At 47.0% G+C, this 13,316-nt stretch overlaps 1 protein-coding gene and 1 pseudogene across 1 annotated transcript in view; both read right to left on the reverse strand.

The window, feature by feature from the left end:
* Window positions 1-4,735: 4,735 nt before the first annotated feature.
* On the reverse strand, window positions 4,736-9,877 carry LOC102487009 (60S ribosomal protein L10-like; annotated as a pseudogene).
* The window catches only part of SCARF1 (scavenger receptor class F member 1), a 14,041-nt gene continuing 10,254 nt past the window's right edge, over window positions 9,530-13,316 (reverse strand). Inside the window, 4 exon segments of the mRNA XM_006167607.3 lie at window positions 9,530-10,750; window positions 12,694-12,840; window positions 12,917-12,969; window positions 12,971-13,030. Coding sequence (XP_006167669.2) covers window positions 9,894-10,750; window positions 12,694-12,840; window positions 12,917-12,969; window positions 12,971-13,030 — 1,117 coding nt within the window. The 3' untranslated portion in view covers window positions 9,530-9,893.

A 13,316-nucleotide genomic window follows, 5' to 3' on the forward strand; every position in this document is an offset into this window, starting at 1 on the left:
CACGCCGCAATCCCTTCTCCTCCATTCTCCTCTTGGGATCTTGGGCACGCATGCACACGCGCCCGGCGTGAGTTTTAAGCCACCGGGTCTGGGACACGAACCGCGGTCGACTACGTGGGAGTCCAGCAACATAGCCATTATGCTAACTGCTGGTTCCCCAGGCCCATAGATTTTTTAAAGTGGTAGCAGGTAAATAGGTCACCAGAGTGTAGAGCTTGTTGGGTGAATCCTCATCCTCGTTTTGTTTTCTAGACAACCGCACACAGATTCGATATGGGACGTTCCTTATTCCTTTGGCCCAGATAGCTTTGTTGAGCCTGGTGTCAATGCACACATCTGGAGTCCCCATCTCCTTCATGGCAAATTTCCAGATTTCTCTGAGTGCCCAAAGGGCACGTTTCTTGAAGTCCACGCTGTGGGTGCGCTTGTGAATGTTAATGGTGTATTCCCAGGTCACCACCTCATTGATGGCAGAACAGTCCTTCTCACCACCCTTCTTTGCGGGAGCCATTCTGCCTGGCCTAAGCTGGAACGAAAGAACGCCAGCGTAGGAGGTGACTTCTTGCTTTCTGTCTCTCTCTGTCTCTCTGGTGAGTACATGCACCCTATAGGAAGAACCTCTAAAATAAAACTGTCATTGGCAATTTGATATATGCTTAAAAAAAAACCTAATAGATTATCAAATGAGCACAAGATAATGTGTGCAGTGTTGAAGATGATTATGTGTATCTTTGATTTGATTATTACATACTATACACATGCTTTGAATAACCACACTGTACCCCACTAAGATATACAACAATTATATGTACACCAGAAATTATAATTAAAAAATAAGAGAGAGTTGGGACCAGCAGTTGGCATAATGGCTATGTCACTGGACTCCAATGTAATTGACTGTGGTTCGAGTCCTGGACCCAGCTGTTTAATCTCACTCCAGGCATGTGTGCCCAAGATCCCAAGAGAAGAATGGGGGAGAAGGGATTGCAGCGTGGCCATCCCCCCCCGGGGGGGGTGATTTCTTGCTTTCTGTCTCTCTGTCTCTCTCTGTCTTTCTGGCAAGCACACATGCCCTATAGCAAAAACCTCTCCAGGGCCAGCAGGTTAGGTATGGTGTTTAAGGTGCTGGAATTCCCACATGGCCAACAATGGTTCAAGTCCCAAACTTGGCAGCCTGTTTTCTCTCTCTCTCTCTCTCTCTCTCGTCTTTCTCTGGCAAAACTCACGTGAAAAATAATAATAATAATAATAAATAAATACATAAATTAAAAAAAAAACTCTCCAAAAAATAAAACTAAATAAAAGAGTATCTTTTTTTTTTTTTGAGAGAGATTTTCACTATTGGGCGTGTGTGCTCGCCAAACAGACAGAGAGAGACATAGAGACAGAAAGTGAGAAATAATCCCCCACACCGCAATCCCTTCTCCTCCATTCTCTTCTTGGGATCTTGGGCACGCACGCACACGCACCCGGCGTGAGTTTTAAGCCACCAGGTCCGGGATGCGAACTGCGGTCGACTACGTGGGATTCCAGTGACATAGCCATTACGCTAACTGCTGGTTTCCGAAGAGTATCTTTGATATGTAAAAGGTACTTATCAATCAATCAGAAAAAGGCGAACACCAAATTGAAAATGGGAAAGAAGATAAGCAGGTATCTATGGTACATAAATACACATGCTGCAGAAGCAAGCATTCAGATACATCTATAGCAAAAATATAAAATTGGGAGCCAGACAGTGGTGCAGTGGTAACACTTGATGCTTTGTGAGGCAGTCCCACCGGGAAGGTTCAAAGTTCAAGGCCAAAGCCTTGCCTGAGGCACACATGCACCCGTGAAAGCTAAGGGTAAATGGCATTGTTAGTACCTTGTTGAGGCTCTCTCTCTCTCTCTCTCTCTCTCTCTCTCACTCTCGCTCTCACTCTCTCTCTCTCACTCTCTCTCACTCTCTCTCTCTCTCTCACTCTCTCTCTCTCTCTCTCTCTCACTCTCGCTCTCTCACTCTCTCTCTCACTCTCTCTCTCCCCCTCTCCTCCTATTTCTCTTTTTCATGAAATAAGTAAATCAACTTCAAAAAAAGTTCAAGAAAAATGCTGGGGCAAGCAGGTGGCCTGGGGGTTAAGGGTGCTGGACTCCCATGTGGCCAATTGTGGTTTGAGTCCTAGACCTGGTGGCTTGCTTTCTCACTTTCCCTCTCTCTCTCTCTCTCGTTTTGTCTCTGGTCAAATTAAAATAAATAAATAAATAAAGTTAAATAAAATAATTATTTAAAGAAAAAGAGAAATGCAGATAACTATTAGAGATATGAAAAATTCAGCCTTAATTATATAAACTCAAATTGCGATGAGATTTTTTTTTTGCCCCGCCTTTCCTGCAATGAAATTTTTTTGATGATTAAAAAACAAAGACAGGTTAAGGTGGTTAAGGTGCTGGACTCCCACATGGTAGATGATGGTTCGAGTCACAGAGCCAGGAGCTTTAAACTCAGGCCACATATGTGTGTGTGTGTGTGTGCGTGCCCAAGATCTCAGGAGGAGAAGGGATTGTGGTGTGGTTATCCTCTCTGGGAGTGATTTCTTGCTTTCTGATTCTCTGTCTCTGTCTGTCCCTCTTGCAAGTGCACGCATCCTATAACTAAAAATCTCAAAAATTTTATTAAAAACAAAAAATGATAAACATTTATTTTTATAATGATTTTTTTTTTTTTTTTTAGGTTTTGGCCATAGGGCATATACACTCCCTGGAGAGTGAGCTGGAAAGTAAGAAATCACTCCCTGAAGGGATGGCCGCTCCACAATCCTCTCTCCATTCTCCTCCCAGGATTTTGAGCACACATGCGTATGGGCTCGGGTAATTTTCAAGGCACCAGGTCTCGAACTCAAACCATGGTTGGCCATGTGGGCATCCAGAGTCTTAATCACTATGTCACTGTTGGCCCCAGATTTTAACTTTTTTTTTTTTTTTTTTGGAGAGGTTTTCGCTATAGGGCGCGTGCACTCGCCAGACAGACAGAGAGAGACATAGAAACAGAAATCGAGAAATCACCCCCCAGGGGGTATGGTCATGCCGCAGTCCCTTCTTCTCCATTCTCCTCTCAGGATCTTGGGCACGCACGCACACGCGCCTGGCGTGAGTTTTAAGCCACCAGGTCCGGGACGCGAACCGCGGTCGACTACGTGGGAGTCCAGTGACATAGCCATTACGCTAACTGCTGGTTCCCAGATTTTAACTTTGTAAGAAGCTTGAACATATGTCGCTTTATTTAATTTTATTGTACTAACATAATTCAATACTATTTTTAACCTATTAGCTTGTGTATGGAGAAATGGATACCTCCCTAATTTGTCAAAATATAAAACCAAAAACTTTCTTGGAGGGCAATTTGGGGCCAGTGCAGAAATGTCTAATGTTCTTACCCTATAGCTTGCTCAGATACAAAAAGAAATACTATATAGACAAAGTTATACACTGCATCCTTTACTGTATCAAAACAATTACGAACTATCCATCGTGGGGGGATCGTTAAATAACTTGTGTTATTTCTACACAGTGGAATCCCATGTGTATGACAGGTATACAACCTTATTTTTTTTAAAGGTTTTTCCACAAGGCTTGTGTGCTCACCGGAGAGAGACAGAGTGACAGAGAGAAAGGAAAAGTGAGAAACCTCCTCCCAGAGGTGACCAGGCCACAGTCCCTTCTTCACTCTCCTGGGACTTTGAGCATGCATGCACACACACACACACACACATACACACACACATACACACATACTCCTGGTAGGATTTTCAAACGACCTGGTCCAGGACTCAAACCAGAGTCAGCTATGTGGGGTCCAGAACCTATTTTTTTTTTTAAATAATGACTTATTTGGGGGACCAGCAGTTGGTGTAATGCCTGTGTCACTGGACTTCCATGTAGTCAACTGCAGTTTGAGTCCTGGACCCGGTGGCTTAAACTCACACCAGGTGTGTGTGTGTGTGCATGCCCAAAATCTCTAGAGGAGAATGGAGAAGGGATTGCGGTGTGGCCATCCCCCTGGGGGGTGATTTCTCACTTTCTATCTGTCTGTCTCTCTCTCTCTGTCTCTTTCTCTCTGTCTCATGCTGGTGAGCATGTGTGTCCTATAGCAAGTTTTCTCGCATTCTGTCTCCCTGTCTCTCCAGTGAGTGCATGTGCCCTGTAGCAAAAATCTCTCTAAAAAGTAATTTATTTAATTTATTATTATTATTATTTTAATTTTCTATAGGGCATGTGCACTCACCAGACAGAGACAGACACAGAAAGAGAGGGGGACGGAAAGTGAGAAAGTAAGTCACCAGGTCCAGTACTCAAACCATGGTTGGCCATGTGGGAGTCCAGTGCCTTAACCACCATACCACCTGCTGGCCCCCAGGATTCAGCCCTTTAACTATCATGACATCTGCTGGCCCCAGTGTAGTCTCTTTTTTTTTTTTTGTAGGAGAACAGAAGTTAAGATTTATTGATGATTGTGATTAAGGAAGGGGGGGTACAGAGTACAGGGACCAGCGGGTGGCATAGTGGTTAAGGCGCTGGACACGCCCACATGTCTGATCACGGTTCAAGTCCTGGACCTGGTGGCTTGCTTCCTCACTTCCTCTCTCTCTCTAGGTCTCTTTCTGATAAAATTAAAAATAAATAAATGAATAAATAAAACTAAAATAAATCATTCTTTAAAAAAAAAAAAAAGGAAGGGGGAGCACAGCATGAACCTTCATGAGTACAAGGCTCACCACTTGTCTAGCAGGCCACGATTGGGGGGTGTATTTGACACCACAGCCATCAGGGATGAGGCGCTTCTCAGTCACCATGTCTTCAAATTCATCAGCATTGAACTTGGGAGAGCCCCACTTCTTCATCTTCTTTTTTTTTTTTTTTTTAGAGAGGTTTTTGCTATAGGGCGCATGTGCTCACCAGAAAGACAGAGAGAGGCAGAGAGACAGAAAGCAAGAAATCACCCCCCAGGGGGGATGGCCACGCCACAATCCCTGCTCCTCCATTCTCCTCTCGGGATCTTGGGCACGCATGCACACGCGCCTGGCGTGAGTTCTAAGCCACCGGGTACGGGATGCGAACCGCGGTCAATTACGTGGGAGTCCAGCAACATAGCCGTTATGCTAACTGCTGGTTCCCAGCCCCACTTCTTTAAGATGTGGATCTTCTGGTGGCCAGGGAACTTGCACTTGGCCCTGCGGAGGGCCTCAATCATGCTCCTTGGTGCGGATGGACATGATAACCTAGCCAATGTGGACCCTGGCTATCGTGCCCTGGGGCTTTCCAAAGGCACCCCTCGTACCTGTCTGGAGCCTATCAGCTCCAGCACAGGACAACATCTTGTTGGGGCTTGCAGGTGGCAACGTGGTTGTGATGGCTAGCTCCCACATAGCTGACTACGGTTCGAGTCCTGGACCTGGCAGCTTGCTTTCTCACTTTCCTTCTCTCTCTCTGGTCAACTTCCAAAAAATAAAATAATGGCAATGGATAAAATTAAATAAAATAACTCTTTAAAAAAAAATGGGGCCGGCAAGTGGCATGGTGGTTAAAGGCGCTAGACTCCCACATGGCCGACCACGGTTCAAGTCTCGGACCTGGTGGTCTCGCTTCCTCTCTCTCTCTCTGTCTCTCTCTGATCAAACTGGAAAATAATAATGATAATAATAAATAAAGTTAAATAAAATAATAAAAAAAAATTTTTTTAAATCTTGTTAATGTGGATGATGTGGAAAGGGTGGCGCCACAATCAGATATGAAAGCCGTCTTTGCCACAACTTTTGATTGTGTACTTGTTTGCACAAACACGGGCAGCCTCCAGGGCCTCCGAGAGCTGCCCATATTCATCCAACACCATGTGGCCCCAGGGTGGGAATTCATCCACTTTTGCCTTCATCCACCCCGGGTCAAAGATGTGGATCTTGGCATCTGGGACACCTCAGGAGAAGCGCGACTTTGGGTACAGCTTGTTCTTACAACACTGGTAATACCGGGTGCGGCGGCGGCACCGGCACCAAAATCTTGGTTAACACCAAGATCTTTGGTGGTTAGCAAGTGACAGCCGCTCTTACCATGCTGGAGGCAAAGTTGTTTTTTTTAAATCAAGCACGTTGAGAGAGAGAGGACTCGATGCAGCAATCCTCCAGTGGTCTGTGCCATAGAGTTGGCACCACCATGCCCACAGGTAGTCATTTTTTATGGACAGAGGAAGCTTTATATTTAATGACATTGAAAGATACCCATGATATGGGTCAGCGGGTAGTGTGGAGGTTAAGGCAGCTGAATCTCATATGGCTGCCTGCACTGTTTGAGTCCCAGGTCTGGCAGCTTCAAAATCACACCAGGAATGTGTGCATGCCCAAAATGCCAAGAGAAGGATGAAGGAAAAAGGACTGCAGTAAGACCAGCCTCCTGGGGGGTGATTTCTGACTTTCTCTCTCTCTGTGTCTCTCTTTGATTACCACACACACCCTATAGCAAATTTTAAAAATAAATAAATATATATAGAGAGATCTAGGATATATGGTTAAGAAAACAATGGGGATGGGACCAGCAGGTGGCATGGTGGTTAAGGTGCTGGATGCTCCCACATGGCTGACCACGGTTCAAGTCCTGGACCTGGTGGCTTGCTTTCTCACCTTCTCTCTCTCTGCGTGTGTCTCTCTGGTCAAAATAAAAATAAATGAATGAATAAATAAAGTTAAATAAATAATAAAATGTTAAAAAAAAAAAAGAAAACAATGGGGCTAGCAGGTGGCATGGTGGTTAAGGTGCTTGACACTCCCACATGGCCTACTATGGTTCGAGTCCTGAGCCTGGTGGCTTGCTTTTCTCACTTTCCCTCTGTGTGTCTCTCTCTGGTCAAATGAAATGAATGAATAAATAAAATTAAGTAATTTTTTTAAAAAAAGAAAAGTTGGGCTAGCTCGTGGCCTGATGTTAATGGAGCTGGATCCTGCATGGCTGATCCAATTTATGTCCCAGACCCTATGGCTTGAGAAACATGCTGGTTGAGAGTGTGTACGTATGGAAAATCCCAAAAGGAGGGAGAGAGAGAGATGGGATTGTGGCATGACCATTCCCCAGGAGGGGTGCCTTCTCCTCCCTCACCCCACCCCATGACCACGTGTCCTGTGGCAGATTTAAAAAAAAAAAAGAAAAAGAAAACAAGTTGTAGTTGTAGGCCCAGCCACAGCCAGTTGCAAAGCTGGAAGCCAAAAGGAAGCCCAGGTTTGGGTCCAGGCCAACCTAAACATGCTGGGCAGTGTCTGGGCATGTGCCTGTAATCCTAGAAATTGGGAGGCTGGAACTGGAGGGCCACAACCCAGCAAGGCCTTATCAAAAATACCGATCTCTGTTTCGCTCCCTTCCCCTTTCTCTCTTACCTCCTTTCATAAAGGAGGAAAAGTCAAGCTGCAGAAAAGTATGTTGAGTATGCTCATTTGTTTTTGTTTAATCGATTTGTTTACATGTGTACAGGCAACCATTGAGATTCTCTGAGCACTGGAATAGAGAAGGACTCCCCCCTTTCTTTTTGCCTAGGTCATGTAATATGTCGCATTCAAAGAAAACCAAAGGGCGTTGAATGAAGTGAGGCTTGTTTCCTCTCCCCCCACACTGCCTCTGGGGTGAAAGGAAATCTCTGTTTTACTTTATATATGTTTGTAATATTAGCATTTTGTTTATTTATTTATTTTAGAGAGATTTTTTTTCTTATAAGGCACATGCACTGTCTGGAGAGACAGAGACAGAAATCAAGCAACCACCCCAGGGGGTGTGGCCATGTCACAATCCCTTCTCTTCCGTTCTCTTTTTGAGATTTGGGGCATGCATGTACACACTCCCAGAGTGAGTTTAAGCCGCCAGGTCTGGGACTTGAACCACGGTCGATTATGTGGGAGTCGAGCAATGTAACCATTATGTCATCTGCTAGTCCCTTACTTATTTATTTTTAAGATTTTTTTTTTTTAGAATTATTTTATTTAACTTTCTTTATGGATTTATTTATATATTTTAATTTGACTAGTGATAGGGGTAGGGTGTGTGGGGAAGAGTGAGAAAGCAAGCCACTAGATCCGGGACTTGAATCACGGTCCGCCCTGTGGGAGGCCAGTGCCCTTAACCACCACACCACCTGCTGGCCCCTATTTTTAGAGATTTTTGCCATAGGGTGCTTGTGCTCACCAGAGACAAAGAGAGAGAGAGGGAAAGTGAGAAATCACCTTCTAAGAGGGATAGCTATGCTGCAATCCCTTCTCCGTTCTCTTCCGGGGATTTTGGGCATGCACACACGTGTCCAGCCTGATTTTCAAGCTTCTAGGTCCAGGGCTTGAACCATAGCTTGGGCATCTAGCACCTTAACCACTATGTCATCTGCTGGCCCCAGCATTTTGTTTATTTTTTAGCAGAGGGCATTGCTTTTTATAAATAAAAAGTAGAATTAGTGAGAAAACAAAAAAACCAATGTTCACTGAAGAAAATTTACAATTCATAGGGCTGCTAGGTGGCATGATTGAGGCATTGGAGTCCCACATGGCCAACCATGCTTCAAGTTCTGGACCTGGCGACTTGCTTTCTCACTTTCCCTCTCTCTCTCTCTGGTCACATTAAAACACAATAATGGGGACCAGCAGGTGGCATGGTGATTAAGGTGCTGGACACTCCCACACGGCCGAACACGGCTCAAGTCCCGGATCTGGTGGCTTGCTTTACAACTTTCCCTCTTTTCTCTCTCTCTGTCTCTCTCTGGTCAAATTAAAATAAATGAATGAATAAATAAAACTGAATAGATAGTTCTTTAAAAAAATTAAAACATAATAAAAATAAAATAAGATAAATAATTTAAAATTCTTTGCAATTTGTGCAAAAGTTTAAGAAGATAAATATCACCCATGACCTCATCTCATGGGGCTGGGGGGCACTTAATGTCTTTCTCTTAAATCTTTTTTTTAATTTAAAATAATAATTCTGCTATAGGGTGCATTCATTTGCCAGAAAGACAAAGAGAGACAAAAAGTAAGAAATCACCCCCGAGGGAAGATGGCCACACTGCAATCCCTTCTCCTCCATTCTCCTCTCAGGATCTTGGGCACACATGTACATGCACCCGGTGTGAGTTTAAGCCACCAGGTCCAGGACTTGAAACATGGTCGACTACATGGGAGTCCAGCGACATAACCATTACACCAACTGCTGGTCCCCTTCAATCTTTTTAAATGAGCATACATATTTTCTTTCAAATAATTCATAAAATTATCACAAAATATACACCAGGCCACTTGAGGGGTGTAGTAGCACTCGCCCTGTGGCAAAAACGAAGCAGGTATCCTGAGTCCAAAAGACGTACAACGTGGATGAAAAGAAAACAGTGGAGCTGTGATGTGTACCCTAATTCGTAACGTACTTTTCACACACTGAACAGAATAGTAGGAACATTCTCCCATAACAGATACTCTTACACAGCATGACTTGTGGCGGTTGTATAGTAACCTATCTTTAAAAATATTTGTTTAACCCATCTTTTATCATCAAGTATTTAATTTGTTCCCTATTTCAGAAGTGTTTTGCAAATGAAGGAAAGAATAGCTCTTTGGGATAGAGTCCAGGACAACAGAGTAAAAAGTCCCTGCGGTCATCTCTTCCGCTTCCCGACCCCATCCTGCAGGGTGTCTGCCCAAGCCTTCCAGACCCAGTCCCAGAGCCCCGCCAGGGTCCAGAGCCAACTGGCCTCTAACCTTTGCCTTTTCTCCACAGAAGTATGTCCGTCCTGGTCCTGGGCTGATTTTCCAGCAGGAAGCACGATCTGGTCCAGGGGCAGTTCAGGCACACGCCCCTCGGCTCCCGGCCCTAGGCATAGTTTCCCCATTCCCCATTCAAGGTCCTCAGGGCTCAGGGGCGGAGATGGGAACGACATTCTCATACTGGGGCTCCTCCTGCCCTTCCTCTTCAGTCTGCTTCTGAGGATCCTGTTCTGGGGGGCCGCTCCCACAGACCAGCTCCTGGGCCCCCCTCGAACTCTTGAGGCCATTCGCCAGCCCAGTGGTCACTTCTTCCGGCCTGACTCCTGTCGACTCCATGGCTCCAGCGAGCTTGGCATCTGGGGCTGAGCCAGGGATCTGGCTGGCAGAGCCAGGGGCCAGCCCAGGGCTGCCCTTGTTCCGACTCAGGGCCCGGCGTGGAGGCTTGGGAATGGCACTCTTGACCTTGGGCTCTGCCTGGCCTTTCTGGAAGCTACCAAAACGGCGGAGGACAGACCGGACAGGGCCATCCGGTCCCCGGGGCGTCCCTGCCAACATGTAGATTGTGGTCACAGAGCCCGAGCTCTCCTGAACGCTGCCCTCGATGGCTTCCACACGTTCAGCCACTGTCCGGCCACCAAGCAGGGGCCGGCGGCGGCCAGTGGCTGAATCCCTGGGGCTGGTGGCAGTTGGAGGGGCCTCATCCTTTTCTGCTTGTTCTGGGCCTGTGGACTCTTCAGTCTCTTGGCCCTCAGGACCTGGCTGGGCGCCCCGGGAGAGCCTCTTCGGCTTTCGGAGTGGACTGGAGAGCTCCCCTGAGCTTCGGTGACTCTGCGGTGCAAACCTGGTGCCTTCCGCAAAGGAGACTGAAGGCCGCTTGGCCCGGGCTAGGCTGGAGGTGCGGGGGATGGCAAATGGTGTGGAGGCATCTTCAGGAGGTGGGAAAGGGCCTCCGGCCAGGCTGGCTTCTGGTAACTCTGCTTGGGCCAGAGGGACCATCCCTGGCAGAAGAGACAGCAGAGGTTGGCTGAATTTGGGCTAGCCACCTAGTTCATCTTTTTTTTTTTTTTTTTAAGAAATCATTTACTGGGAGACCAGCAGTTGGCGTAATGGCTACGTAGCTGGACTCCCATATGGTCGACCATGGTTCAAGTCCTGGACCCAGTGGCTTAAACTCACGCCTGGCACATGTGTACATGTGCGTGCGTGTCCAAGATCCCATGAGGAGAATGGAGGAGGAGGGATTGTGGTGTGGCCATTCCCACCTGAGGGGTGATTTCTCGCTTTCTGTCTCTCTGTTTCTGTCTGTCTTTTGGCGACTGCACGCGTCCTATAGCAAAAACTTCTCAAAAAAAAAAAGAAAAGAAATTATTTACTGGGGACCAGTAGGTGGCATAGTGGTTAATAAGCCGGACACTCCCACATGGCCGACAACAGTTTGAGTTCCGGACCTGGTGACTTGCTTTCTCACTTTCCCTCTCTTTCTCTTTCTCATTCTGGTCAAATTAAAACAAAGGAATGAGGGGGCCAGCAGGTGGCGTGGTGGTTAGGGTGGGTGGACTCCCACATGGCTGACCGTGGTTTGAGTCCTGAACCTGGCAACTTGCTATCTCACTTTCTTTCTCTCTCTCTTTGGTCAATTTCAAAAAGATAAAATAAAATAATGACAATGACTAACAATAAATAAAGTAATTATTTTAAAAAATGAATGAATAAATAAAACATTAAATAAATAATTATTTTTAAAAAAGAAAGAAATAAATTATTTACTGGGGGCCAGTAGATGGCATAATGGTTATGTCGCTGGACTCCCACATAGTTGACTGTGGTTACCCAACGACTTAAAACTCACACTGGGCGCATGAGTTTTAAAATCCCGAGAGGAGAATGGAGGAGAAGGGATTGTGGCGTGGCCATCCCCCGGTGGATAAATTCTTGCTTTCTTCTCTCTCTCTCCAGTGAGCACATGTCACACTTTGCATGGAGTTTTTATTTTTATAATTATTATTTTTAAAGAATTATTTAACTTTATTTATTTATTTTAATATGGCCAGAGAGGGACAGAGCGAGAGAGAGAGATTATTATTTTCCAGTTTGATCAGAGAGACACAGAGAAAGAGAGAGGGAAAGTGAGAAGGCAAGCCACCAGGTCCGGGACTCCAACCATGGTCAGCCATGTGGGAGTCTAATGCCCTTAACCATCACACCACCTGACAGGCCCAATTATTTTGATTTCTTTAATTTGGTATAGGGCATGTGTGCTCACCAGAGAGGGAGAGAGAGAAAGTGAGAAAGCAAGCCACCAAGTCTGGGACTCGAACTATGGTCGGCCATGTAGGAGTCCAGCACTTTAACCGCCACACCACCTACTGGCCCCACACCTCAGCTCATCTTACCTGCCGCTCTGCATCATCTGGGAGGCCTTGAAAAGGGGCAAGGAAGACAGTGAGGACACACAGAGGCAGGGGAGGCCAGCTCCAGTAGACACCACTGCTTCAGTACTCTTTCTCCCCACCCCTCCCTGCTCTGAACGACTACCATGCTCTAACCAGCTGAAACCATTCCGATGCCACAGAGCCAGGCCTCTCTCACCCCTCGGCTTTGTGTGTGCTGTTCCCCTCTCCTGAAACGCCACTCCCAACTCCCCCTAACTCCTGATTCTGCCCGAGTCATCTCGGATACAAACACAGCCACCTTCCCTCACCTGTCCCTTCCGGCTAGATTATGAGCCTCCGCCTGCCCCCATCACAGCACAAACCGCTCCCTCCTCTCACTGATGACTCGTCTGACCTCTGCCCCTCAGATGAGACAGGGTCTATCTTCACGCCCCCAGCCAGGATCAGGGACCAGCACTGAATGGGTGTTTGGTAAACGTTTGCCAAAGGAACAGAGAAGTAGTGGTGGTCAGGGCTGCTCAGGGCTGAGTGGGCTGCTGGGGGGCTACCTTCTTGGGGTGGCACGCAGTAGGCAGGACCCTCGTCCTCTTCTCCAGACTCGGAATCAGAAGAGAAGGAGTCGTCCGAGGCCCAGCCGGCAGAGGGTGGCTCGATGAAGCTGTGGTTGAAGGGGATCTCCGGGTCGTGGTGCGAGACTGTAGGGGCTCCAGGTCAGGCGCAGAGCCTTATGGGAAGCCTCGACCCCCACCCTGACCCCCAGCGTCCATTTACCTGTCACCCATGGTAGCTTGTGGCTACTGAGGGAACCACAGGGCAGTGAGGAACATCGGGGCCCCCCAGACCTGCATCTTCATCCTAGACACAGCCGCTCCGTCTCTCGCTGGCCTGAGGGGGTAGGGTAGACCCAAGGAGACCCAGGTCACCTCAGCAGGTTATGACAAGATGATAGCTCCCTGTTGACTACAGAATAAAATCCAAACTATCGAGGCCAGCAGGTGGTGTGGTGGTGAAGGTGCTGGACTCCCACATGGTTGACTATGGTTCAAGTCCTGGACCCACTGGCTTCAAACTCATGCTGTACATGTGGGTAAACATGTCCAAGAGCCCAAGAGGAGAGTAGAGGAGAAGGGACTGGAATAGCCATCCCCCCGGGGGGGGGGGTGATTTCTCT

This window comes from Tupaia chinensis, unplaced genomic scaffold (genome assembly GCF_000334495.1).
Source record: "Tupaia chinensis unplaced genomic scaffold, TupChi_1.0 Scaffold144899_1, whole genome shotgun sequence".
Lineage (NCBI taxonomy): Eukaryota > Metazoa > Chordata > Mammalia > Scandentia > Tupaiidae > Tupaia > Tupaia belangeri.